At 41.0% G+C, this 26,495-nt stretch overlaps 1 protein-coding gene, 1 long non-coding RNA gene and 1 pseudogene across 8 annotated transcripts in view; 1 reads left to right on the top strand and 2 right to left on the bottom strand.

Moving 5' to 3' along the window:
- Rev3l (REV3 like, DNA directed polymerase zeta catalytic subunit) overlaps positions 1 to 24,491 on the bottom strand; it is a 157,723-nt gene extending 133,232 nt beyond the window's left edge. For 3 of the 6 annotated variants that reach the window (XR_015644785.1, XR_015644784.1, XR_015644783.1), the window contains exon 1: positions 24,036 to 24,225. Coding sequence is in view for 2 of the 6 variants with exons in the window: in NM_001083966.1 (NP_001077435.1) it covers positions 24,036 to 24,174 (139 nt within the window). In the remaining 4 variants the exon portion in view is untranslated. 6 annotated transcript variants of the gene reach the window in all.
- On the bottom strand, positions 8,625 to 8,731 carry LOC120099035 (U6atac minor spliceosomal RNA; annotated as a pseudogene).
- A 99-nt stretch (positions 24,492 to 24,590) lies between the features above and the next one.
- The window catches only part of LOC147998723 (uncharacterized), a 71,713-nt gene continuing 69,808 nt past the window's right edge, over positions 24,591 to 26,495 (top strand). The window contains exon 1 of one of the 2 annotated variants that reach the window (XR_015645906.1): positions 24,591 to 24,943. This is a non-coding gene — a long non-coding RNA (uncharacterized LOC147998723). The remainder of the gene's footprint in view (positions 24,944 to 26,495) is intronic. The other variant, XR_015645907.1, reaches the window with a different exon arrangement.

Raw genomic sequence — 26,495 nt, 5'->3', positions numbered from 1 at the left:
AAAATTTTAGTGTATGAGAATATACCCGGTACCCAAAGACGCCAAAAAAAGGGTGCCATGTCTCCTGGAATTGGAGTTCTAGATGTTGTGAGGCCATGGGAGGAATGGGAACTAAATTGGAAACTCTCCAACATCAGTGAAGTACTCTTGATTGCAGAGCCATCTCTATAGACACATAGCTCATAAGCTATGTGCCATTCTTTATAGCACAATGAAACCTTAGACATGTTTTGGCCCACTATGCCTAGGAGTCTTTTTTCTTGTCCAGGCCCCACACTGTGTGTTCTACCCATTCATTAGTCACTTAGCAGCTGTCTTAGATGCTGTCACAGTATTCTAATGCTTGTGTTCAAGTAACTACAGCTTGCATTATGACCCCCAAACACAAGCTAACAGTGATGCTAGCAATGTCAAAGAGAAACTGCAAAAAGCTCTCTTCCTTTAAGTGAAAAGGATAAAGTACAATAAAATATTGAAACACTCACGTGCCTTTTATCATATTAAAATTATCTTTTATAAATTACAATATTTAAAAATTAAGCTTTATGATACGCATGTACAGAAATGAAAAATAGAGTCCATATGTGGTTTAGTAAACATTTTAAAAATATTTAAACATAATTTCAACAATAAATCTAAAGGAATCAACATTACAAACTGTTGAGAACAAAAGTGAATGAAATGGACCAAAATCCTTACCTTTATGACTTTTATTTTTTATAACAATTGTTAAGAACCAGACAGCTGACCCAATGACCCAAATCTAATCCCTAAGACCCACATTGTTGAAGCCTTCGGACTTCTATGCTCTTGTTATGGGAAATACAAAGCCACAAATACATGGAAAAATAAAGAAGCAAAGGAGAGATGGCTCAGCAGGTAAGAATGCTTACAGCTATGTGAGATCACATACTCCTGGAAGTCCAGCACAGTGAGGGGCCAATTGTTGGGGCTTGCTGTCTGCCAACATGTCCTCCTGTGACCTCTACCCTCACACATACACGTACGCACATATATCACGTACAAATACACATACATCATACACAATACTCATATATACACACAAAAAGTAAAACATATTACACAAAATTTATTATTTTATAACCTTCTTGGGGTGTACAATTCAACAACCCTGTTGTTCAACCATGATCACTAACAGTCTTCTAAACTTTTCTAACACCCCACACTGAGATTGTCCTTATTGAACAGGAAGGCTCCGTTTCCTCCTCCCAGCCTTGGTTAACTACCATCCTGTTTTATGAACTGACTCTTCTAATTATTTCAGAAGTGGACATGTACTGTCATTCCTCCACGAGATGTTTTCCCCTAACTGTGGCATGTGCAGGCACCGTACACTGAGGACACAAAGAGGCACCACATACTGCTCCACTCTCAAGAACTCGGCTGTAACAGGGAGGCCAACAAACCTCTCCAATCACTTGATCATGTTATCATCATAACTCTCAAATCCTTTGTTTGCTCTAACAAGTATAAAACACAATGATGGCACAAAAGCCAACGTGACTGAAGGAGGCTTCACAACAAATGCAATGTCTCAAGGCTGCCTTGTAGTTTGAAGAATTCACATGAGCAGTTAGTTATACCACACATAAAAACAGCATTGCCTCATTCAAATTTGAGGGTGACACTAGTAGATACTCTGTACACTTAAAACGGTTAAGGTCTGTCTTCCTTAAACCTTTGCATATGCGAAGCCTTAAGGATGTTCCCTGGAAGGAAGAATAAGCAGTGTAGACTGAAAAACTTCAGCAAGAACCAGTAGCAGCTGAATCAACAGCTCAGTGCCGAAGCATGGAAATCTGTGTTCCCCACAGTCTTATGTTATGAACATAAAACAGTCTGAAAACCTTAAAATATGTAAGAATGCCAGGGGTACTGGTTAGTACTCACCCCTAGGACATTCCCAGAGATTTTTATTTCCTATAGCTGGTAGATATGAGGAAGATTAATTTGTGTGTGTGTGTGTGTGTGTAATTTCAGGTGTATGAATGTATGTCTGTGCAAATGTATGCTTGGTGCCCATGGAAGACAGAAGACGACATCAGATTGACTAGAACTAAACGGTTATGAGCTGTCATGTGGGTGCTGGGACTTGAACCCAGGTTCCCTCAAGAACAACAAGTGTTCTTAACCACTGAGCCGCCTCTCCACTTTCAGAATTAATTTGTACTAATGAGAATGTTGTAATGCCAAGACAATTTTATTCAGGAACTACAGTTTGGGAACTACCTTTAGAATACAGGAAGTTGGGGATGGCCACTGGCTGGAGAAGACTGTCAGTAGACTATATGTTTTGGGATTAGTGTTTATATACATTGCTTTTCACATGTACTGTCTGTGTTTGTGTGTGCATGTTGTATGTGTGACTGCCTCCTACCTAGAGGTATGATGTGAGAGCGGATTCCCTATTTCCACCAGGCAGATTCTAAGGATCAAACTCAGGTTGTCAGGCTTGACAGAAATCACCATTTACTCAACTGAGCCCTCTTCCAGCCCAATTATTATTTTCTTTAATCATAAGATAATGCTTTTTTAAAAGTAATCAACAGCACAAAAGTAGACACATCGCCCACTTTTTAGTGATTTATTAGTTTTGTCCATATGTTTACAATATATATATTTTTAAACAGAAGGATCATACTATATAAATGATTGAATCTGCTTCTTCACAGTCTGAGAAGAACATTTCCTCCTTTGACTCAACTCTTCTGGTGACTGTTCAGATGGTTTTATAAACAACCATTCAACACATTTGAACATTTAGTTCATTATGTTTTTTTTTTTTACTATAACATTATATACAGGTTGAGCATTCATTCCTTAACAGAAAATACAAAAATCTTAAACTTTCTGAGTACCTAAATCATGCTCAAGAGATTTTCGAGCACTTCGGACTACTATTTTGCCTCAATCAATTCCTCCTTATTCAGGGGATACACAGGACTCTCATGTTCAATGCTGGTGAGGAGGTGGAACACGGTGAACCTTACTCACTGTAAGTGTGTACCTTACTTGGCACATCTACTTTGGAGAAATTTTTGGATGCATGTGCACATATTTAAACATTTAAATTCTTATGGAGAATAAATAACAAATCCACATTCATTCTACAGCCAAACATTAAACATGTAACAACATGATAAACAGATGTAACTAGCCCCTTTAGCTCCAACTGAACACAGACTGAATGCAAACAGGACCCAACAGACACCACTTACACTTCTAAGTGAGTTGTAGAACATGAAACAACATGCCAGCATTGTGCTTTTAGTAATCCGCAAAGTCACTCAGGAACTACTTTCTTTTGCCCCTCAGGACACAAACCAAGTATAGACAGATGAGAGCACAGGATTGGTGTGTTAGCAGTTCAGGTTTGGAGCACCAAAGAGCAAACAGAAATAGCTGCCCAGACTTCAGCAAGGGGCTTGTTCAATTATAAGAGCTGTCACACCGACGAAGGCCCAAAGCTAGAACTCGGTCCCCCAGAATTGTAGTTCATCTACAATCTTCCTCATTTTTATATAACTTACTAATTAAGAATCATTTGTACCAAAACCAATGGAGCTTGGATAGATAACTGACAGTTTATCTTATCACGAACCCAGTTGAATAAAGCTACCAAGTTAACCTAAAGCCACAATGGTCTGAAGAGAAGAAAGGCTAATATTGGTCCTATTTTTACAAGAAACAAACAAAAATCAATGTAGAATAAAATCAAGCCAAACGTCTATTGATATATTTCATTCATCAAAACTGCTATCGATTTTAACACATCATAAACGTATTTTTGTACTACAAAGAAAGTAAAAGCCAGGCACAGTGGTATATACTTGAGCTGGCTAGTTTTATGTAAACGAGACACAAACTGTAGTCATCTGGGAAGAGGGAACCTGTACTAGGAAAATGTCCCCATAAGATGTAGGGCATGTTCCTAATTAGAGACTGATGGGGAGGGCCCAACCCACTGAGGTTCTATAAGAAAGCAGGGTGAGCCAAGCCATGATGAACAAGCCAGTAAGCAGCACTCTTCCATGGCCTCTGCATCAGCTCCTGCCTCCAGGTTCCTGCCGTGTTTGAGTTCCTGTCCTGACTTCTTTGAATGATGGTCTACAATGTGAAAGTGTAAGCCAAATAAACCCTTTCCTCCCCAACTTGCTTTTTGTCATGGTGTTTCATCTGAGCAATAGTAACCCCAGACTCAGACAGCACCTATAACCTCAGGACCCTGGAGGCTAGACAAGATCAAAGTTCAAGGCCAACCTGAACTGCATAGCAAGACCTTCCCCACAGTCAGGCAGAGCACTGACAACTAAGGCATACACATTCCAACTGCTGATGTATAAAACCACGGAGAGAAAGTATGCTTTTTATAATGAATGAATATTAAATAACTCTTCTACCAATTTTTCATTAAAATATTTATGAGGACTAAAAAAGGCTTAGTGATTAAAAGTGCATATTACAGTCACAGAGAAGACCCAAATTCTTGATACATCAAAAGCTCAAAAGACCTATAACTCTAGCTCCAAGGGATCTAATGCACCTGAACTCACACATGCGCTCATGTGCCCACATAATGAAAAATTAAAATTGGCCTTTAAATACAATAAAATACAATACATATTCTGTTCTCTGTAAGACACAACAGTCTGCTTCATTGGGGGAAAAAGTCCTTACTAAAATCTCTCTAACTTTCTAAGGTTGTCTTATGATTGACAGAACACAGTTTTTTTTTTTTCTGTAGGTTTCATAAAAATAAATAAGCCAAGTGTAGCGGTTCCTGCCTGTAATTGTAGCAATGGGAACCTGAGGCACAAGGATTGCTGTGAGTTCAAGGTCAACCAGAGCTATATTGTGATTTCAAACAAGCCTGGCCTAGAGTGAGGAGACCCTGTGTCACACAAACTAAAAACCAAAATAGGGAATAAATAAATTAGCTTCCATTACTCCTAAGAGCAGTTACAATTTAGAAGCTCTCCTTTAACAGCACATCACACAGTGTCTTAGGTTACGGAGGAATATATTAGCTCGTGTAGCAGTGTACAGACCAACAGAGGAAACACAAATCATCCAATAGAGAAACAACAGATGAGTGTTTCTGCCCGAGTGGGTCGTACATAATCATTAACACCACAGAGTAGGCAGGACAACTTTCTCATCTTGTAAATGGGAAATAAGGATGAGAAGAAGGTAGACCAGGTGTACCCCATCTATTGGGGACATTAGGTCACTGTTTCAGATGCATCTCTCTGGAATGGAACTTTTACAAGTCATCAGCAGCGTAGATCAATTTCTAGAACTGTTATTGTGTATGCTCACACATACAAGTAAAGGCACACATGACAGTCAGGAGACAACCTGTAGGAGTTGGTTCTTTCCATCCACCATGTAGGTCCCAGGGATCAAACTTAGGTGGTAGTCAGGTTTGACAGGCAAGTTTCTTACCAGTCCAATAAGTTATCTTTATAAAAGTGCCAAAGGAAGGACCTGTACAATTCTCAGAACTATACAAAGCCAATCACGGTGGTACACGCCCACCTTCTGGAAAGCTGAGAAAAGAGGATCCTTTTGACTCAATGGCCAGCCATCACGGCCTAACCAGCAAGCCTCAGGTCTCAATGAGAGAACATGTCTCCAACACCAAGGTGGACAGTCTTCCTAAGGAACACTTGAAAACTTCTGGCCTTTAGCTATACAAATAGAAAAGCATGCATGGTTGTGCATGCACACTGTGTGCATGTCTGCGTCCCCCTCCCCCACACATAGAACTGTGGTGATTTACCATTAAAAAAAGAAAGAAAGAAAAGCAGAATGTGCCTGCCTTGTGTTCACAATCCAACTGGGCTGGAGAGACGGCTCAGCGTGTAAAGTGCCTGCTGCATGAGTAAGAACTTAGCTCAGATCCCCAAAACCCACTTAAGAAGCCGGGCATGTGTGTATGCATGTATAACCCCTGTGCTGGCGAGAAGCCAAGCATGGGTGTATGCATGTATAATCCCTGGGCTGGCAGGAAGCCAGGCATGGGTGTATGCATGTATAACCCCTGGGCTGGTGAGAAGCCAGGCATGGGTGTATGCATGTATAACCCCTGTGCTGGCGAGAGAGCGGAGGCAGGGACAGGCAGATCCTTCAGAGACCCATCTCAAACAGAAACAGAAGCACTAAAGACAGACACCCAGTGCTGATCTCTGGCCTTCACATGCACACACAAACAGATGCATGCAAGTATGCACATTCACACATGAGCACGGTACACATACCAACACAACCCCCCCCCCCACACACACACAGGTAAAATAGGGTTTCTGTGAAATTTCTGTCATGAGGAAAGCAAATAAACTGAAAAGCCAAGAAGAAACAAGATAACAGACATGTGTAGAACTAAGATAAAAAGAAAATGCTATGAAAGAGAAAGGAATAAAAATAAATGAAAAACTACACCAGCAATGAAAAAAGAAGACTTAATATTGTTGAAAGCCAAATCAGTAATGTAGTAAACAGTGAAAGTGCTTATCAATTATGCAGAAATTAAAAACTAGCAGTAGGAGTAAAACACACTCAAGAGATGGCCCATGCTACGAAGAAAACAAACTCTACAGAGCTGCGTCTGATTTCTGTGTGTCCCAGCACACGTGCACTCGTACACACTAAACAGATAAATATAATAAAAAACAGACTTTAAGAACATGAAAAGATGAATGCTTAAAAGTAAGACAAGGAGGCCAGGCATGATGACACATACCTCTGAGTTTGAGGCTATCCTGGTGTGCAGAGCAAGTTCCAGGATAACTGAGGCTATACAGAGAAATCTTGTCTCCAAAAATAATTAATTAACTAAAAATAAAAAAGGAGACCATGAAAATGGGTACAATATTTTTTTTTTTTTGGTTCTTTTTTTCGGAGCTGGGGATCGAACCCAGGGCCTTGCGCTTCGTAGACAAGCGCTCTACCACTGAGCTAAATCCCCAACCCGGGTACAATATTTTTTAAAAGGAAAAGAAATGTTATCCAATCCACAAATAACTTTTAAAACTCCCTACTATTTACTTTTATAATAAAATATCACAAAAAGGAATAAAAGGACTAAATATCACAAAATATAATAAAGGAATCCCAAACTAAAAACCACCTGAATCTTTGTATCAAAAGAAGTTTCTTTAGCCCAGTTAGTGTTCAAAGGCCTGGGTGCTTGCTGCGAGTACTGACAACCTCATCCAGTCCTACATACTTACACACACACACACACACACACACACACACACACACACACACACACACAAAGATATCTGAAAAATATTTTAGCTTGCCATTCTTAACCATGCCAGTCAGTAATGTGCACATGCAACAAGTCTAGGTTCAGAACAACATTCTATATTCACAATCACCCCAAACCGTATCTGACACATTATTTGAAGAAACTAAGGTAATAAAACTGGAGCCCAAGCTGGGATAGAAGCACAGTTGTAGCTGAAGAATCAGGAGACAGGAAGAGCAAACTGAAACGTGAGCAACACATCAAGTTCAAGGCCAGACTTGTAAACTGGGCAACTGGCTTCCACAAACAAACCCAGACAGCAACTGAGACTTAAAGAAATGGGAATAGTGGTGGTGTTCTAGAGCAAGTTAGGGTGTCCAGTGGAATCTAAACTATTTTAATTTAATATGTAAGTTAGCTCTGTTGTTATTTAAGAAATAATCTTTTTTCAAAATCATCTGATCGTCTGCATCCCTCCACCCACCATTCCCAGATCCACACTCCTTTCCCCTCCCAACTTTGTGTCCTCGCCCTCCGCCCATATCCCTCCATCAAAGCCAACTTGTGTTACTCAAAAATCCTTGGATGTAGGACAGATTTAAGGAATTTGTGTCCACTAAAAAAAAGCTAATTTTGGGGCTGGGGATTTAGCTCGGTGGTAGAGCGCTTGCCTAGCAAGCGCAAGGTCCTGGGTTCGGTCCCCAGCTCTGAAAAAAAGAAAAAGAAAAAAAAAAAGCTAATTTTTAAGAGCACATGTATAGTTTAGAACACTGAAAACTTAATAGCAGTCTTCCAACGCTGGGAGTATCAAAACAGTGCAACTGTTGGTACAGGTTCCGTGTCTCCACTGTGAAATGTACAACTTGCAAGCTTCCGCCATCCCAAACAGTTTGAACATTGGCACACACGCTAAGTGTGGAAATCCCACATCCATCTTATTGTGATGGAGTCATACTGCCAGGCTGTATGATTAAGGTATGTATGAAACATGAATTTCATGAGGCCTGTCCTTAAGCTATTTCATTATGTACAAGCAAATAATACAAAATCTGAAACATCTATGATCACATGCATTCTGAATGAGTGATACAAATCTATGTCACATAAGAGAAAATATTTTATCTTGTTCTTGAATTTTATAATTACAGCTCTATTTCAGTGTGTATGCTTTTGCCTGTATTTATGCTTTCTTTTTGTTGTTATTGTTTGCTTTTGGTTTTTCAGAGATCTGCCTGCCTCTGCCTCCCAAGTGCTGGGATTAGAGGTGTGTGCCATCACCACCTGGATTGTATTTATGCTAAGATAAAAAACACATAAGCCATTTTACCCTGTAAAACTAAACTAAACGAGGAAAGTAAGGTTACGTTAAATGTAGGTAGCAAAGCCTTAACCATATGCCTGTTGTTTTTACCCCTGTCAAGGGCAGTGCTAACCGTCTCTCCTTACATACAATACTAAATGTATAAAATGATAAGGATTAAAAAAAAATATGGGTTCAAGCAGGTTTTTTTAAACACAAAGTGATGTAACAGAATTAAAATACAGGGACAGGCCATGATTTACATTAGGTATCATAGAAGCAATCAGGTTAAAAACAAAACAGAAATAATGACACAGGACAAGAAATAGGATTTGAGAGGGAATCAAAGAATCCTTTCAAATTACTAAAGAGATATCTACAATGCTATCCGAGGAAACTTGCTACAGATCTACAAGAAGGCAGATGTAAAACCCTAAAATTAGCATTTAGAACTTTGACAATCCGACAGCAATTCTATCACTGTTATAAAATAATTTTTAAAATGCAGCTTGACTTCTCTCTAGTAATTTAGCTTATTGTAGTTTCAAGTACCAGAAAAAGTTTCTTCATTATATAGTTTAAAGAACTGCTATAAAAGTCATATAATCAAGAAGCTTTGTGTGTGTGCGTGCCAAATAACATACACAGAAAACATTAGTGATATAAAGTAAAACAAAACAGAAATGGAAAACATAACAGATGAGACAAAGATAAATATATAGGATATACAACATTTAAAAACAACATTTTAAAATGCCATATTTCCCCTGTGTAGTTTTACATTCTAAGATATCCCATCAGTTTGATATCAGCTTTTTGGAAAGGAAAATCATTGTAGCAAAAGAACACACTGTGAGCTACACTGAACCCAGAAATGCCTTTAAAGGAATAATCAAGGAACTATCTGTCAATAATCTGTATCAAATAAGTGAGAAATTACTTATAGTGAAATGTATATCGATTGTGACATAATAAATTTTAGAAAAGCTAAAAACCATGTAAAGGATACAAAATCCTGGCTTTCAACTATGCTCTACCATGCCACTTAAGAATTACTGGTTTTACTGCTGAGTAAAACTAACTGTGGAGAAAAGGTCTGGCAACCTTAAGAATGTTTAAAAGTACATTAATTTACTCAAAACATGCTAATCTGTCTACTTTTACAGCTCTGAATTCCCGCTTATACAGAGTTCAGGAGGGTCAAATGTTTCATGCCAGATGCTACATAGGAGACAGAACTTCCGCGTTCCGTGGCTCCCTGAAATCTTACATAATCTCTGCATTATTATTTCTAGTGGGACCATTATTATTCTTTCCAAAATGGCCACATTTTTATTTATCGTTTTTTAATGTGATCAGTGGGAGACTAATAATTTAGTCACTCTAGTGCTGTCTACATGGTTGGTCAGGGGAAGGGCCAACTGACTGAAAAAATATTTTGTACTAATTCTGTACATTTTTGTGTTAAAATCACAACTCTATATACAATGTGAAGAAGCCAAGACTCAAAATAATCTTCTGAACAATTATTCTAATTAACATGAAGTATTTTCTATCTATGCTAAATAATCTGATCATCTAAAAAATAGTCTTTTAGAAGACGGCCCTATTTCTTGACTGTAATGTCAAAAGAACAGTCTCAAAATAAAAACAAATATAGAAGAAGCAAAAAATGAAGACAGGTTATTTTTGAAAATTTTAAATCACAAACTTTTAAAAATGAACTCTACAAATAAGAAAGCCCATGCTGAATGTCCCCTTCCTGTCCCAATTATTCAGGTTTACTTCACCCAAATGTGTTTGAAAGAGTTGGCTCATTAACACATACACACACAATTTACAAAATTTTAAAAATTACTATTTAAATAAGGAGCATTTACTGTAAGAACAACTAGTAGATACAAGCCAATGTTCCTAACATGTAAAGAACATCTCAGAACCAAGACTTCCAACAAGAAAATGAGCAAAAGAGAAATAGTACACTTTAAAAACAACAACACAACCCATATGGACCAGGGATGTAGCTCAGTTGGCGAAATGCTTGCCTAGCATCCACAAAGCTCCAGGTTTGATCCCCGGTACCACGTAAACCAGGCACAGCGGCAAATGGCTGTAATCCCAGCACTTAGGAGACAGGAGCAGAACAACCAAGTTCAGGGTCACTAAATAGTAATTCCAGGACAGCCTGTGCTACATGAAACACTTTTGTCTAAACATGCTTGTATGATTCTCCAGCACAGGGAAAGACAATCTTACTATAATAAAAGAATACAGGAATCCAGAGACAGCCAGGTGCTCAAGTTGGATCTTGGGAACCCATGTAAAAATGAAAGAGAAGACCTGACTCCACAAAGTTGTCTGTCCTCCAACCTATATCATGCATGCTGTGAAACACCGTGTTGGTTTGAATGTGCTTAGCCCAGGGAGTGGCACTATTAGGAGGTATGGCCTTGTTGGACTAGGTGTGTCACTGTGGGTGTGGGCTTTAAGACCCTCATCTTAGTGGCCTGGAAGCCAGTCTTCTTCTAGTAGCCTTCAGATGAAGATGTAGAACTCTCAGCTCCTCCTGACCATGTCTGCCTGGATGCTGCACGTTCCTGCCTTGATGACAATGGACTAATCCTCTGAACCTATAAGCCAGCCCCAATTAAATGTTGTCTTTATAAGAGTTGTCTTGATCATGGTGTCTGCTCACAGCAGTAAAACCCTAAGACAAACACATACACCACATCATCAGAAGAAGAAGAAGAAATGTAAATTTACATTGTACTGAGATCTGTGTTTTTACCCATCAAATTGATAAAGCACATAATCAATAGTTCGTCCGTATCTGGTCTCATTTCTGGTAGCAGTACAGATTAAATAACCTCTGTATTACAATTTTTATAATTTAAGAATGCCTGGTAAAACACTTTTTGAAGATGTGGCACATAAAATACACACACACACACACACACACACACACACACACACACACACACACACACACCACGGTCTAGGGTCATTAGAATTAGTAAGCAAACAGGTAACCTTAAGCAGCTTGGAAGACTGCAGTAGTCTTTCCTACTCCACTCACTGCCTTCTAACACCTTTCTGTACAGTTAGCACATATTTGGGAATGGGACACAGAGAACAAGGATAGAACAAAAATGAGTAACAGAGAATTACATGACCACCAATACATTATTTACATAAACACCTCCAGCTCAGTATAGCTCAGTGATAAAATATCTGCCTATCGCTCACAGGATTCAATCCCTAACATTATTTTAAAAACTTTTAGAAGTACTACTTATTTTAAAAAGGTGGTAACGTCATACTGTTAGCACACTTCAGAAAGAAGAGTCAGCCAGCAGCAGTGTAACAGTTGTAATGAGGACTCCTAAGTAGTCACATCCTTAGGAAAGCCCTAGCGACAAGCCTGGGTTTGCTTGGACCACTAGACAAACAGACAAAAACCAGTGTGGGACTTGCCTCTACTTGTTGCTCTGTAAACTCTGGGGTTAACTTCAGGTGAAGAGGCATGGCTAGCCTCCTGGAAACACGCGGTTCTGTGGCGCCCTAGCCAACAGCCAACCAAATTCCACAGCAAATGAAGCTGTTCTTGACTAACCACTGACGTATACGGAAGTCCACAGAGCAGTGACAGAATGCTCAACCAACAGACACCCAGAATCATGGATTAATGCAGCCGTTTCTTGACAAGTTTCAGGGAGGATTGTCATACAGCAAAAGGTAGTAACAGTGGGTATGAAAATAAGACTTCTGATCAAATAAAACTCCTAGTTTACTTTTTCGGGTTTCTAAGTTCCACAGTAAAGAGTTGTCCCCACTATCTGTAGAGGACTGGTCTCAGCGTCCCTACACTTCTATCTCAGATATTGCAGTCTCTCACGTAAAATGGAGTGGCACTTGTAAAAATCTATCCACAGCATCCGTTGTACTGTAAACCACCTCTGGGTTACCTGTAGTACCAAATACAGTATGAATTCTAAACAGTCTGCACACACAGCACAGGTGCAATGCTTCTCCTCCAAGTACTTTTTCCAGATATAAAGACTACAGCTACGCAGGTCTGACTAGAGATTCACACGCTACCTGCTTAGCTATACTAAACTTATAAAAATACGTTCTATTTGATTAACTGTAAAGTCTAATTTCCTTATAAAACATTACATGAAGTACTTCAGTCGAAATGACCACAAAAGGTTGAGGATAGAATTGTTTAGAAAAACACGGACCAATAGGGGTAACGAGTGCACCATTACCGTGACTAAGAGCTCAGTGATAAAATCAGTTGGTCACAATCAGTCGGTCACACACCAACAGAGACATTACTGTACTCTGAAAACTCTATTCGTTGCTCTTGTGCTTGCTTTGTCTACTGCGTAATAAGTCAGTACATGTTCTCTCGTGTGACCTCACTTGCTATGAGGCAAACATGTGACACTCATGGAAGTCAATTAGCCTCCTCGAGTCTCATTTCCTCAAGTGTAAAGTGGGAAAGGGAAATGGTATACAGTAAAGATCAATAAGTAGCCCAAAACCTGTTACTAAAAATAATACTCAAACAATTCACTGACATGTTTTCTATTTTAAAAACCTTAAATATAATCATCCAGAATATGATCTCTCTGATTTGGGGGGGGGACTTAGAAATATATTTACAAATATATGGTGAAGACAACTGAAGCACTAGGAATAATGTTACTTGGCCTATATTCCTCTTAAGTAGGTTTTAAAACCAGAGGCTTCATTCTTTGTATGTGTGCTATAAATGCATAAAAGGCAAAGACAGGCAAAGCAATAGATCTCCTCTGACAAGTCACCTTTACTGGGACATCTGGCATATGCTTTTAATATTTTCTACCATAATTTATGTATTTTTTAAAGCACTATTAATGGCTTTGGAAAATAAGGCTCCTTCAGAGGAATGTGTTTAACCTAATCTGTGGCATTGGGAAACTGTAGTTACTCCCTAGCCAATGGCTTACCACTGCCCTTTCAAGGAAAGATCAGACATGGACGTTCCCCTGCCCTACATAAAATGAGTTTTTGGTTTTGTTTTGTTTTTTTTAAGTTATGCCTGGATGGGGTGATTATAAGAATTGGCCAACTTTTAAAGGGTGTTTCAAATAGGTGATTATCATCTATAGACATCACTGAGCAGCTACAAAGACCCTCCCCACAGTGTGCAAGCAAGGGATCTATGTACTTTACACTAATGTGAGGAAGACATAACCGCTACATGAGCACATTTCCCATTTCACCTCAGTTTGAACATTTTAAAGAGCACTTGGTACATAGGAGGTAACAAGGAAGATTCTAGACTCAAGCATTAGAAGGGTAACATTATGCTACTGTATATGGCAGGCATTTGCTGGTCTTTTTTTTTCCCCCCCAGTAATAATCCTGTGAGGTAGAAATCATTAAAATTTGTTTGGCAGGAAAGGAGATTAAGGTACAAGGATAAAGTAACTTGTCCAGGTATCTCAGCACAGAAGGCAGTAGGACGGAGGAGTTATTGCAGGGTGAGGGGTATACCTGAGGACAGCACTGTGTGGCTATTTCTACAAACAATATTCAAGGAAATTAAGTCCTTTAATAGCTGTGAGAAAGGGGCAGGCTTAAGGAAACCGAGGAGATAAACTTTAGGAGTGGAGAAGGAGCCAGAGGCTTAAAGAACTTGATATCTGAGTTGTTATTTTAAGGATGAATACCAATTTCAATGCCAAGGATCACCCACCCCCCTCACCCCCAATATATTAACCAAAATATATTACTTACTTGAAATTGAGAAAAACAATTTTGAGAGTAATCTTCCTCAGATATATTATTCCATAGTTTTAAAACAAATAATATGATGACAGTTTAATTTTTAAGTTGCTTTTATGTGGCTTGTCTTGGTTTTTATTCTGAAATGAAATTTAGATTAGTCATTTTCTTGTTCTGAGAAGCTAGGAGTATGCCAACATGTTCTAAGTTCACATTCTTTCACAGAGCAACATGTATTCTTACTTACAAAGCCATCGATTTCACATCTTAATCTAATTCACAACCTAATTTAATATATAAAGTACTTTTTAAGTGTAAATCTATGCATATTCAAACTAAAATACTTCTTTTAATTCTTGTTATACTTTCTTGGCAATTGTAAGAAGTGTAAGAAAAAATAGCAAACTTTTACAAAGTGTTAAGTATTAGACAAGGCGTTTCTGAGGTAGCATTTGTTAATATAGTTACTGCTCTCTGAACCCATAGAAAATTCAGTAATTACCCCCAAGGAAACTGATTTCAAATTCTTAGTATTTCCCAAAACTCTCACGTAAAACTAAAATAGAATTGGAAATACAGAAACTGCATGTAAAGAATTCCCACTGGCAGTGGCTATCCCTGTGCTTCAGAAGTCACTTTGCTAGACATACACAATTTCTGCTACAGAAAACAGTCCAGTTTCCCAATCTTAATTAAGCAACCAGAGTTTTTATTTAAATAATTTGAAATACTTAAAGAAAAATAAGAACCAGAAGAAACAGGGGATCATCTGGAAATCTTCAAAAGAGTAATTTTTAAAAAACCACCAAAAGTTTAAAAGATTGTGACTGGAGTCTTCTCTTTCCTTCTCATTTGTCCTGGTCTCCTAATATGTCTACATCATGTCTGGACAGCAAGTGCTTTCCTAGTTGTCTAAAATACCCATTTCTGCAGTCTTTATATTTGCGTGGCTACGGCAAGTTAACATAACCATTCATACTTGTGTTGGAAGTTCACTCTGTCTTCCTTCACATCATCCCTCTTATTTAACACTGAAGAGTTAAGATAGCAGCTAGGTCCCACGGCACAGACACCCCACAGCACCTCGCACAGTACACTCCTAGTTTATAGGCATTCCTCTGAACCAGCCAAGGCTGATGGCAGCCTCTACTGTTTAAATGCACCCTGCTTAACTGCAGCCTTTTCTCTTTGCTTTATTAACTGAATGGATTCTAATCCAAAGAAAAGCCAGAGGAAAATACATACCAGCAAAGGAATCTGAGAAGTCTAATACATTTTTGATTGTGTCTAATTCTAATATTGATTTTCATTTACAGATGTCCTAAATTCTTCATCATATGTAAACTTTACTTATTCTTAAAAAACAATCACACACAAACACACACACACACACACGGGGGGGGGGGGAGCTACTCAAATCTGTTCTACAATTATATTCTCTCCTCTTCTACACACAGTTTTAAACTATGTACAAGAAATTAGTAATTCTTCCAATGTTCTGTATTTCATCTTTCAATTGTCACCACTATCGTCCCATTATAACCCTTCGAATTTGAGAGAGGGCCAATGTAAAGTTGTGAAAACTGACAAAATTCCCAGTTTTCATATCTAGCCCCATATTAATCTGCCTGTCTAAACTCATGCGTGAATATTTATATATAATAATATATGCATATATTCTTTCATATATACATATACACACATGTATATAATGATGTCAGGAATGGTGTTTTCCACCCTCACTATGTTACTGGTATTTAACACTTTGGACAACATAAAATACACAGAACATCTGCAAGATGGTTAGTGGAAAATATACATATAAAAGTTAAGATTTAGAGTATTTAATAGATACTCTTTGATATATATAAAATGCAAAAATTCCTAACACATATGAATTTTAAATCCAAACTTTACAGCAAGAATAACTTTGTTCAAAGGGGACACACATATTCTATCAGATAGTTACCTTGCAGCCATCTAAGATGGTCCGTCAATGCACATGGCAGGCAGGATTGAGATTTGGACCTAAAGATGGCCCTTGCCCGCCCACCCCACCCCGTCTCTGCCCCCCCCCCCAGGCACCTTCTGCTTCCTGGTCACGATCAGTGAGATCACCTTGCACTGGATGGCATGCTCCTCCGATACTTTGAATACAAGCTCAGAGCAGCTCCAAAAATCTCTATTCCTCAAGAAACCACTGTGGCTGATAGCTGAAGCCATTCCAATTAGTAAGGCACTTTAGCACACTTGAGATATCTAGTAAAAGTATTACCACCCTGGTATTTATAGGCCCCCACCCCCACCCCCAGAGCCTCCTTTTTGGACTCTCTAATTCACTATGGCCACCCTCCAAGGAGCCACACACATCAATTAAAGGCTCGGATTAAAATATGGTTAACAAAATAAAACGTTAAGCAGTACTGTAACAATCATTGGCAACTGTTCACAGCTGCGCTTATTAGGACCTGTTCCCTCTCTTCTGCTTCACTAACTCCTGTAGCTACAACCTAACCAGCTGTAACCACTGGGGGCCATTAGCAAGTTTCCTCTGTCTAAAGGCAACAGTACCTATGCGTTACATTGTTAACGCTATCCAAAACATCCTCCTCTTTCACCGTGCCCTTTCTTCTTAAGACCGCACTACTGCTGTTCGGGCACTGTTTACCAACACTGCCACAGATATTCTTATACTTTATTTGACACATATGTAAATGTGAAGCATAAAAGCCTTCAGTGGAATTGCTGATTTATAATAAAAGTGCTTTTAATTTTGAACATTTCTAAACTGCTTTACATAGGGCATGAGGACTTGATAATCTTACCAATATGTATGAGACTGGCATTCTCTTCACCATTCTCAACTTATCCTAAACAGCTTTGCAAATATGACAGATGATGGAGTATGCTGTAGCTATAATTATAACTTTATAAGACATATTACATACACATAGCACTTTTCACAAGAATTTTCTTTGTTCATCTCTCTATTGGTAGGAGCTATTTATTGGGAAGAAAGTGGGCCCTTTTCAAAAGTACAAGTGAGTTTACTAGTTTTATTTACCTTTTACCTTGTGATTTTTTTCCACAAATGGAGCTTTACTTATGTTATAAAATTCAGAATTTAGCTGTTTTTCATACTCTGAAAGACATTTATCATTACTAAACTACATCCAAAATATTATCCTGTTTCTTATTTCACATGCTTTTGACAACTCTGGAAGCCAACTTTTTTTTTTTTTTTTTTTTGGTCCGGAATAGTAGCATTCTATCTAAAAAGATCATTATTAAATAATCATTTCTCAACTATAAACCAAAAATAGGATCTGTGTTTTGAAGTGCTAACATATGAGTTCATTTCTGAGTTTTACTCTGTTACACTCCGTTACATTGTTATCTTGTGTCAAAATCATGCCAGGTTCAAAAACACTTTAAGTCCTGGGGCTAGAAGCCAGCTGTAGAGCACTCGCCTTAGTATTCAAGCCCCAGAGTTTGACACTCATTCCAAGTGTCACACCCACTGCCACACATTAAAATTAAAATAACTTCACAAGCCAACGGATATATGTCAACTAAAACCGTTAATTTGCTTTATTAAAAAAATGCCTTTGACATTTTCTCAATTAATAATCAAGATCAAAACACCATAATGCACTTATGCACTTTAGCAGATATTTATTTTGGAGACCCTAATGAGTCTCATACCTTTTTCTTACTGTGCTTCTGAAACACATCTAGGAAATGGGCCTTTTCTTCACAAGCATGTGAGCAGTCTTCTACAAATTAAGTCAATGCATGTTATCTGCAGAAAATCTGAAAAATACCAACACTTTCTACAGAGAACCAACCTTTATATTTCAATATGTTTTTCTGCCTTTAAATGGCTATTTTGTAAGCTGATATTTTTATAAGTTACATAATCTAAACTATGATTTAGAAAGGAATAATGTTTTGCTGGAATAGGCTCCATTTATGAAATTACTTCCCAGTTGTTAGCTATACGGGGTTATTTTCTGTGATGAGTATCATCCGTTGATTAATTTTTTTCAACAAATGCTCATGTTTCAAGCACACTGGTAAGTACAGGTATATAACTGGAAACAACGACAAAAACCATTGCTTGCATTTCTAAGGGAAAACTAAACATTAACCTCTAGCACACACAGAGTACTAACTACAGCAATGCTACTGGGCTTTAAACTTCTGGGTAGAGAAGGCTTCCCCGAGGAAAGACAAACTGGAGTGTTAGAAGGAGAAAAGAAAACATTCTACTCACAGGGAATAGCAAGTACAACACTCTCGTTGTGGGAGGGAGCATAGCAAGAAAAAGCGACTAATATGATGCCAATGTGGGGAATACAAAGAGCAAGGCAAGGAGAATATGGCTCAAGCCATGGCTGAACAGAAAGGTAGCCACACGATGCAAGCCCTGGGAACAGGTGGCTGACGCCACAGAAAGACAAGGAACTTTGTCTGTATTCCAAATATAACTGAAAGTTACTAAAACATATAGGGTGATGTAATCAGGTTTGCATTTTGAAAAAAATCTGATTACAGTGTAGCAATCAGATTAGGAGGGGCACAGTAGGTTGGGATTAAACCAAGATTAGGAGGCTATTGTAATAAATGCTATCAAAAATGCTAGGAGCTTGCACTAGGATGGTGATGGATAATGAAAAGTAGATGGATTCAAAAGATAATCAGATTTGCCAAAAAGACTTACGTTCATAGATTAAAGTCCCTGAAACTAGAATTAATGGGTCAAAAAGAGTGTGTCCTTTGGTGTATCAGAATACATTGCTAAGCCACCCTGCAGAGTTTTCTTCATCTGTAAATTACTTTGTATCTGTTCCACAATTCAAAATTTTTAATTCTTAAAAAATATTAAATTACTTGATCCATACTTCCTTCACGAGGCCTCCCTGGATTTCCCTGTCTAGGTGGCCATCACATCCTTCTTTTGGAGTCATCACTATACCTTAATAATTCTATGTTTAATTTATATTTACATGCTTGTTGCCTCTTGTTTTCTGAGTTTCTGAAGGGTAAACCTGCTTTAACAAAGGTGCATAGAACTGTTGATATGCAGAGTAGCTTCTCCAGACTCTGTGTTCCTACTGTGCTGAGTATGACTTTAGTCAAATGTACTACATGACACTAGTAAAGCTTTCCATTGAGGACCTCAAATACCTATTAAAGTGGCCAATTCTGTTTGTCATTAGCATGACTAGATCACATGACCAGATCTGAGTGCTCCTAGACAACAATATAATTGAGTAAGTCTTACATGATCTTAAAATATTTTTAGGGGCTGGAGAGATGGCTCAGCGATTAAGAGCACTGACTGCTCTTTCAGAGGTCCTGAGTTCAAATCCCAGAAACCACATGGTGGCTCACAACTATCTGAAATGGGATCCGATGCCCTCTTCTGGTGTGTCTGAAGACAGCGACAACATACTTACTATTTAATAACTACCCATTATTATAGCTCATTACAGCTAGGTTTATAAAACATAAGAATAAATCAATCAAATAAGCACCTATAATTCAGGTAGAATTCCAGAATTACATATATATATAAAAAGAACTCACTGATTTCCTGTTACTATCTACAACAATCTATACAGCTCTTCTCCAATAGGAGGAAAATGTACAAGAAAGTAGTAATAAAAGTCCCTTACTGTCATCTTGAAAGCAAACAGCTCCCTCTATAGTCTGTCTGGCCTCCTCTGTCCAGTGGCTTAGAAAGTGGACGTCTACAGTCTACTTACTCCTACTGTGCATCTCAGCAGGGAATCTCTTTCAAAAGGTAATTATGTCTAACCTGGTGCTGAGGAAACAGGAGAGAGTCTCACCTAAGCTCAGCATGAAGGGAGCTACATCAAGCAGTGAAGCAAAAGTGGATCTGGGCGGCATCCAGCTGCTCACCTGAGTGAGGGCGGGCCTCAGCAGGACTTTACATTATGTAAAGTGAGTTTCCTGAGTAGTCACACCCACGAAGATATAAATGGAAATGACATTATCCTGTACTTTATTCATATTGCTTTTTGCCACAAATTGCTAGAATGTTATTATAATTTTTCTCCAGTAATAATGCCTGGGACACGTCAAATAATGTTCAAATAATAATGCATCAAAGTAATGTTCAAGACTTTCTTAGAAATGAGTTTAGGGGTCTGGAGAGATGGCTCAGTTGTTAAAGGCTAGGCTCATGACCAAAATAATGAGTTTAGTGCCAATGAAAAGGCTCAGCTGGCAAAGGCACTTGCTGGCGGCCTGATGACCTGAGTACCAGGAACCTACGAGGTAGAAGGAGTCCCTCCGGCCTCCAAACATCACCTGGTGGTTGTGTTCTTATGTACGTGTACACACACACACACACACACACACACACACACCATGGTGCTTGAATACACATGTGTGTACACACACAAACACACACACACAAATAAATACATGTATGTACTCACACACACCATGGTGTTTGAATACACATGTGTACACACACAAACACACACACGCACACACACACACGCACACAAATAAATGTAAAAAAAATTAATGAGTTTGAAAGAACCAAGGATTTCTAAAAAGTAACTCCCTCCCTCACATGAAAAAAATAAAATGATTTTTATAAGGAATCACTATCTTCAGTTAGCAAGTGATGAAACCAATCACTCAAAACTTCACATTCAACTTTGAATGTGTTACTTAAAAAAAAAAATTTCAAATTTTACAAACTCAAAACACAGGAGTTTAAATCTAAGACATTTATTTACATTACTCAAATATGTCCTTAAAACAGGACAACAAAAGTTAACTGGACTGTTTCCTAAAGCAGAAAATTACTTTTCCTGCAATAGCAGTAATCCAATCGACTCAGAATTTATAATTCAAATAGCCATTTTGAGAGAAATTTTCTTCTGACGATATTCTTTGGGTCTCCTTCGAATAGCAAATTCTGCTTAAGAAAAAAAAAATCTTTTCTCCAAATCAAAGAATCAAGGACTTCCAAAGTTAACACCTACAAGGTAAAGACTTACAGGTGTTACAAATGTTCATTAACATAGTTTACACATCAGTAATATGTCTGAGTTTTGTAATAGTAAATTTGCTTTCATTAAAAATTCCGGCATTCAAATTGTTTGGCTAGTTGGTTTGGATTTTCAAGACAGGGTTTCTCTGTGTAGTTCTGCTCTCCAGAACTAGCTAATTAGGCCAGAGTGGCCTTGAACTCAGAGATCCACGTGCTTTGGCCACCCGGGATAATGGGCATTCAGCACCACGCCCAGCAAGCACTGATTCTGAAAAAATATTCTGGCCTCTCTATTACATTAATTATTGCCAGGTTTTAAATCTCTACGTGGCCTGGACTAGTTTTCTTTGGGAAGAGAATTTAAAGCAGAAGATTCTGCAGCATAGTTTTCAGTGAGTCTGGATTAATATTACTTCTACTGGGGGTCTCTGGCATTTAAAGCGCTTGATTTATAAAAAATTGGAGACTTTAAGTGTATGCGAGGACTTCCCTTTTTTTTCCTCACATTGAGGAAACAAGGTTTGTTTTATACTACATAAGGGTTTATTTTATTGTTTTCTCTCTGACCTCAGCTCTGAGGTATCTCACAAGGAGGTAAATTATTACCACATAATAATAAACAGATTACTGCATCCTAAACCGGCATTTATATTTATCTGTGTGCCATGCTTGAAACAGAAACTTTCGTTTTAACCTGTGAACAATACCTTCCAACCTGATAATCCTTAGCAACTTGAGGTTTGCCTCTGCCTGTATCAAAATACTTATTTTTGTTTTTTTCCTTTATATTATACATGTCCAAGTACACCACAGAAAAACACAGAGGGTTTTCTCTTTTTAATTGGAGGCTGGCAACCCATTGTGAGATACTCAAAAAGAAAAGAAGAGATAAATATTTCGTGTGAAATAGTTCACATTCCAACAATCAGAAACACAAGTGTATACACACCAGTCTATCTGTAAAAGATACTCTTTCACGGGATCGTGCTGATAGCCAGTGAAATTCGTGTATTTACACAAGCAAAGCTTTCCTACAGAATAGTTTTAAAACCACTCAGGGATCCACATTTAGTGAGCGTAGCAGGAAAATAAGTAACTCAACCACCATACAAACTGGAACAATGTCCTATTAGCATGTTGCTCTACAACTTGAGAATCAACTTCACTGTCACCCTCTGAGGCAGCTGAAGCAGGAACAGCCAGGAATTCTATTACCCTGAGACTCCAAATCAAAACAAAGACAGCAGCACAGCACTTAAAAAGGTAGAAAACCTATTCTCCAGAACATTCTCTTCTTTTCCAGTCTTCCACTTCCCAAACGCTATACTTTCTAGCAACCGTTAACAGCATTCAAAAGTCTCTTATCGTCCAAGGTTCGCAGCATCAAACTCTATCTAAAAAGGGAGTCTTTTTATCCAGCCTTATTTATGGTACTGGCATTGTTAACAAAGAGAATTCACATTAAAGGGTAATAGCTTAGAACGAGTGCCTGTATTTTGGGAAGTGGCATTATCTTGGTAGTCCACAGAAGCTGACTGTAGTAATAAAGATGAATGGCGACGAAGGCAGAGAGCATCAAGTGGGAAACGCTATCTAAAACCCCATAGGGCTATACCGTGGTAAGAACACTGTCCTCCGGAATACGGCTTTATCATTTCATGTTAACGGTTTAAAGCATGTAAAAAGAAGCAAAACTGGAAAATAAAAACACAAAAGCCTTGTCTATTTGGCCTCTATCCTATTTAGATTATAAATCCCAAAGAGCGTTCCAGAACATAGCTTGTCATTCCCCCCCCCCCGCAACCATTTCTTCAAAATGGCTTTTTTTTTTTTAAATCTATTTTTAAAATGCAACCCTGCAACCCAGCCTGGAGGCTTTCTAAAATGTCTATGCTGCTGAGCTTGGCTGTGTTTCCTAACGAATCCGCCCCCCACATTAGGTGTTACATTTTATGTTGGGCGATACAAACACGTAGTTCCTATCTCCACGGATGCACATTTCCTGAAAGCATTGCACCTGAGGATGCCGCTCTGTCCCTGCCGAGACATTAAACTCTAAGCAGTCACGACCTGCACTCACAGAAGAGCCACATGGTCACTTCAATGAGAAAGATTATCTGGCCCCGGGCGCCACTTTCTACAGCCACAGCATCTCCGGCAGGGGCAGAGGAGAGCGAGGGTGAACAGAGGCGACGGAGAGGACTGACAACACGCCTGACACTTCCCCTCTGCCCTCAAAGCCATTTCTAGAACGGGGCACTAGGGACACACAGCGAGTGACCGAGGTCCTCACCGGCGACCGACCTCTAAGGACCCGCGAACTCGTCCTTGGGGACCAGGCGCAGCCACCCGACCCACGGAGAGATGGACTCCAGCCCTCCCGCCCGCCCGCCCGCCGCTCGCAGAGTAGAGACCGAGCGCCCGCCGCCTCTTTGCCGCGGATGGGGGCGCAGCGCTCGCGCGAACCCACATTTTTTTTGCGCCTCCTGTCACGCGCGGGAGAGAAGGCGAGCAAAGCCGAGAGGAGGGAAGACTCCGCAGCGACCCCGGAGAGGGCCGGCGGCGTGCGCGCGAGTGCGCGGCGGGGAGGGCAGCCCAGACGACCCCGGCGCTCGCGCTCCCGCCCGCTCCCGCCCGCTCCCGCTTACCTGCCGGGGTCGCCCCGAAGACTCGTACCACCGGCACCTTCTTGACAGGGTGCTGGGTGAGGGGGGATTGGCAGATATCCAGCCCCGGCAGCGGGCTGGCCATGTAGTAGTCGGCAGTCACTATCCTCACAGAAAACATGTTCGCCGCCGCCGCCACCGCCTCCCCTCCACTCAGCGACCTGGCAGCAGCGGCGGCGGCGGGCTCCGCACAGGCGCCTCCTCCCCTTCCTCCTCGGTTCGGCTTCCCCCACCTCCCCGCCCCCCGCCCCTCGCACGGACGCCGAGACGAGCGGCGGCGCGCAGAGGCTGCGGGGACTGTGGGCTGCCGCCGCCTCCTCAGGCGCTCCCGGCAAGAGGCAGCCGGAGAGAAACCCTCGCGCGGTCGTCGGGTCGGGTGGTGCCGCTGCTGCTGCCGCCACGGCCGCCGCCGCCGGGAATCACACGGGCTCCTCGGTCCCAGGCTGCAGCTCTTGTTGCCATGATGATGATGTCACGGACGCAACCACTGGGGGAGGGGAGGAGGGAATGTGTGCGCGCACGCGCGCGCACGCGAGCGGCGACGGTCGGGGGAGGAGGCGAGCGGGCGGGCGGGTGCGCGCCCAGGGGTTTGGAGTCGGGGGCAACGGATTGGGGATGGGGGCGAGGTGTTCTTCCCCAGCCCGGAGGCGCGGCTAGGGAAGAGGCTGGCGGGAAGCCGGGCCGCGCGGCGCGCGCCGAGGAATCGATGATTCGGCCGGTGGGCAGGGTCACTGCGGCGGGGCCGGGGGAGCGCCGATAGCATGGATAGGCTCAGAGGGGCGCAGGGGTTTGGCGGCTCTTGGAGTTCGCCTCGCCGACCGCCATTTCACATCTTATGGAAGAGGCGGGGGCTGCCGCGGAGAGGATAGTTTTTGTTTTGTTTTCACAAGGTAAGGGAAGCCGCCCGCGGGAGAAGGGAGGCGCGGCGTAGATCTCCTGCGGCCCGGGCCTCGCGGGAGGGTGGGAAGGAGGGAGGGAGGGAGGGCGGGCCGGGCGGGGCGCTGGACGTGCCCGGCCCTTCTCAGGTAACAGGGCGGCAGAGCTGGAGTCGGAGCCAGCGCGAGGGGCGGGGGCGTGCGGGCCTCGGCCTATAAAAGGCCGCCCTGGCGCTCGCTCCCTCCTCCGCCCTCCCCTCCCTCTCCCCCCACCCCGGGCGAGCCTCGCGCCCCGCCTCGCCCTCCTCCTCTTCTGCGGTGCTGCAGTGTCTGCGCCCGGCCACTTAATGAAATTTATTCACGCGCGGCCCTGCCCAGCCTTCCTTCCTTGCTCAGGCTGGGCAGATACACACAGCACGGGATTTCCCACCGTGGTGTTTTTCTCCCTCCCCGCTCTGCCTGCTCCTCTCGCGCTAGGACAACCACCATGGGTTTCCCCCCCAGCCCCCGGCCGCGCAGGCTGCACACACACACCCCACTCGGCACGAGCGAGTACACCGAAAGACTAGTCACCTCCCAACCTCCACTCCTCTCGCGGCAGCCCTCGGAGCCTTTCAGAAAAAATGTTGGCAAAAGGGAAAGTCGGCGTGTTTTCATTCACTCGTAGTGCAAGATTTTACTACGGGTTGACACAGAAGAAAAAGTGGGTGGGGTAGGGCATAAAATAAAATAAAATAAAAACCAACTTTATTTGGAGCCTGAACGGACATGGTACTGGTGCAGTAAGGGATTGAGGGGTGCAGGGCGGGGAGGGGGGGGAGAACAGATGCTGCTGGTTTGGACGTCAAATTAGAACCTTTGGGTTTTGTTTGGCTTGGTCACTAATGTTGGGCGTGACCTCGGACTAATAATTTGGTTTCTTTAGGTTTTCTCACGTGTAAAACGAGGGCCCCCTCTTAAAAACTAATCTTTGTGGGTTGTCGTTCCCCCTCCCCTCCGCCCCAACCAAAAAGATTAAAGTAACAGGAAGCAAAGACTACGGTTTCAGCTTTGAAATTTGCCTGTGGAACTAGGACACTTGACAGTCATTATCCATCCAAAGTAGAGCTCATTCTGTCCCACTTACAAAATTATACAGGTGCATTTTACTGCTTGTTATATTGCCCTGTATTTGGAGTGGGGTGAGAGCTTCTGCTCGCAGTCATTGTGGGTTTTCACATAAAATCAAAAGGCTTGAAGGGACACTTCGCAGAAAGCAGCATTCTATAACATAAATGTTAATATGAATTTATGCTTAGAGTGATTTGAGACTGATCAATACAGTAAATTAGCCTCAAGGGCATCATAATAAGTGGCAAGACTAGAGTGTAACCTACTAACAGCCATAGTACAGGGAAATTTTAAAAATTGATTTTAAGTATTAGAAGACTATAAAAGTGATTTTAAAATATGACTCCCCCACACAAGCCTTGGGTTCGTCTGCAGTGTATGGTTTTTGGTACAATGTCAGATGGACAACATCAGTGATTTCTATAATGTCCTGTAGAACTTAGGATATTTTTGATAA

The sequence above is a fragment of the Rattus norvegicus genome, chromosome 20 (genome assembly GCF_021556685.1).
Source record: "Rattus norvegicus strain SHRSP/BbbUtx chromosome 20, alternate assembly SHRSP_T2T, whole genome shotgun sequence".
In the NCBI taxonomy this organism is placed as follows: Eukaryota; Metazoa; Chordata; class Mammalia; order Rodentia; family Muridae; genus Rattus; species Rattus norvegicus.
The sequence above is the reverse complement of the archived record's forward strand: the minus strand, read 5'-3'. Positions and strand labels throughout refer to the sequence as shown.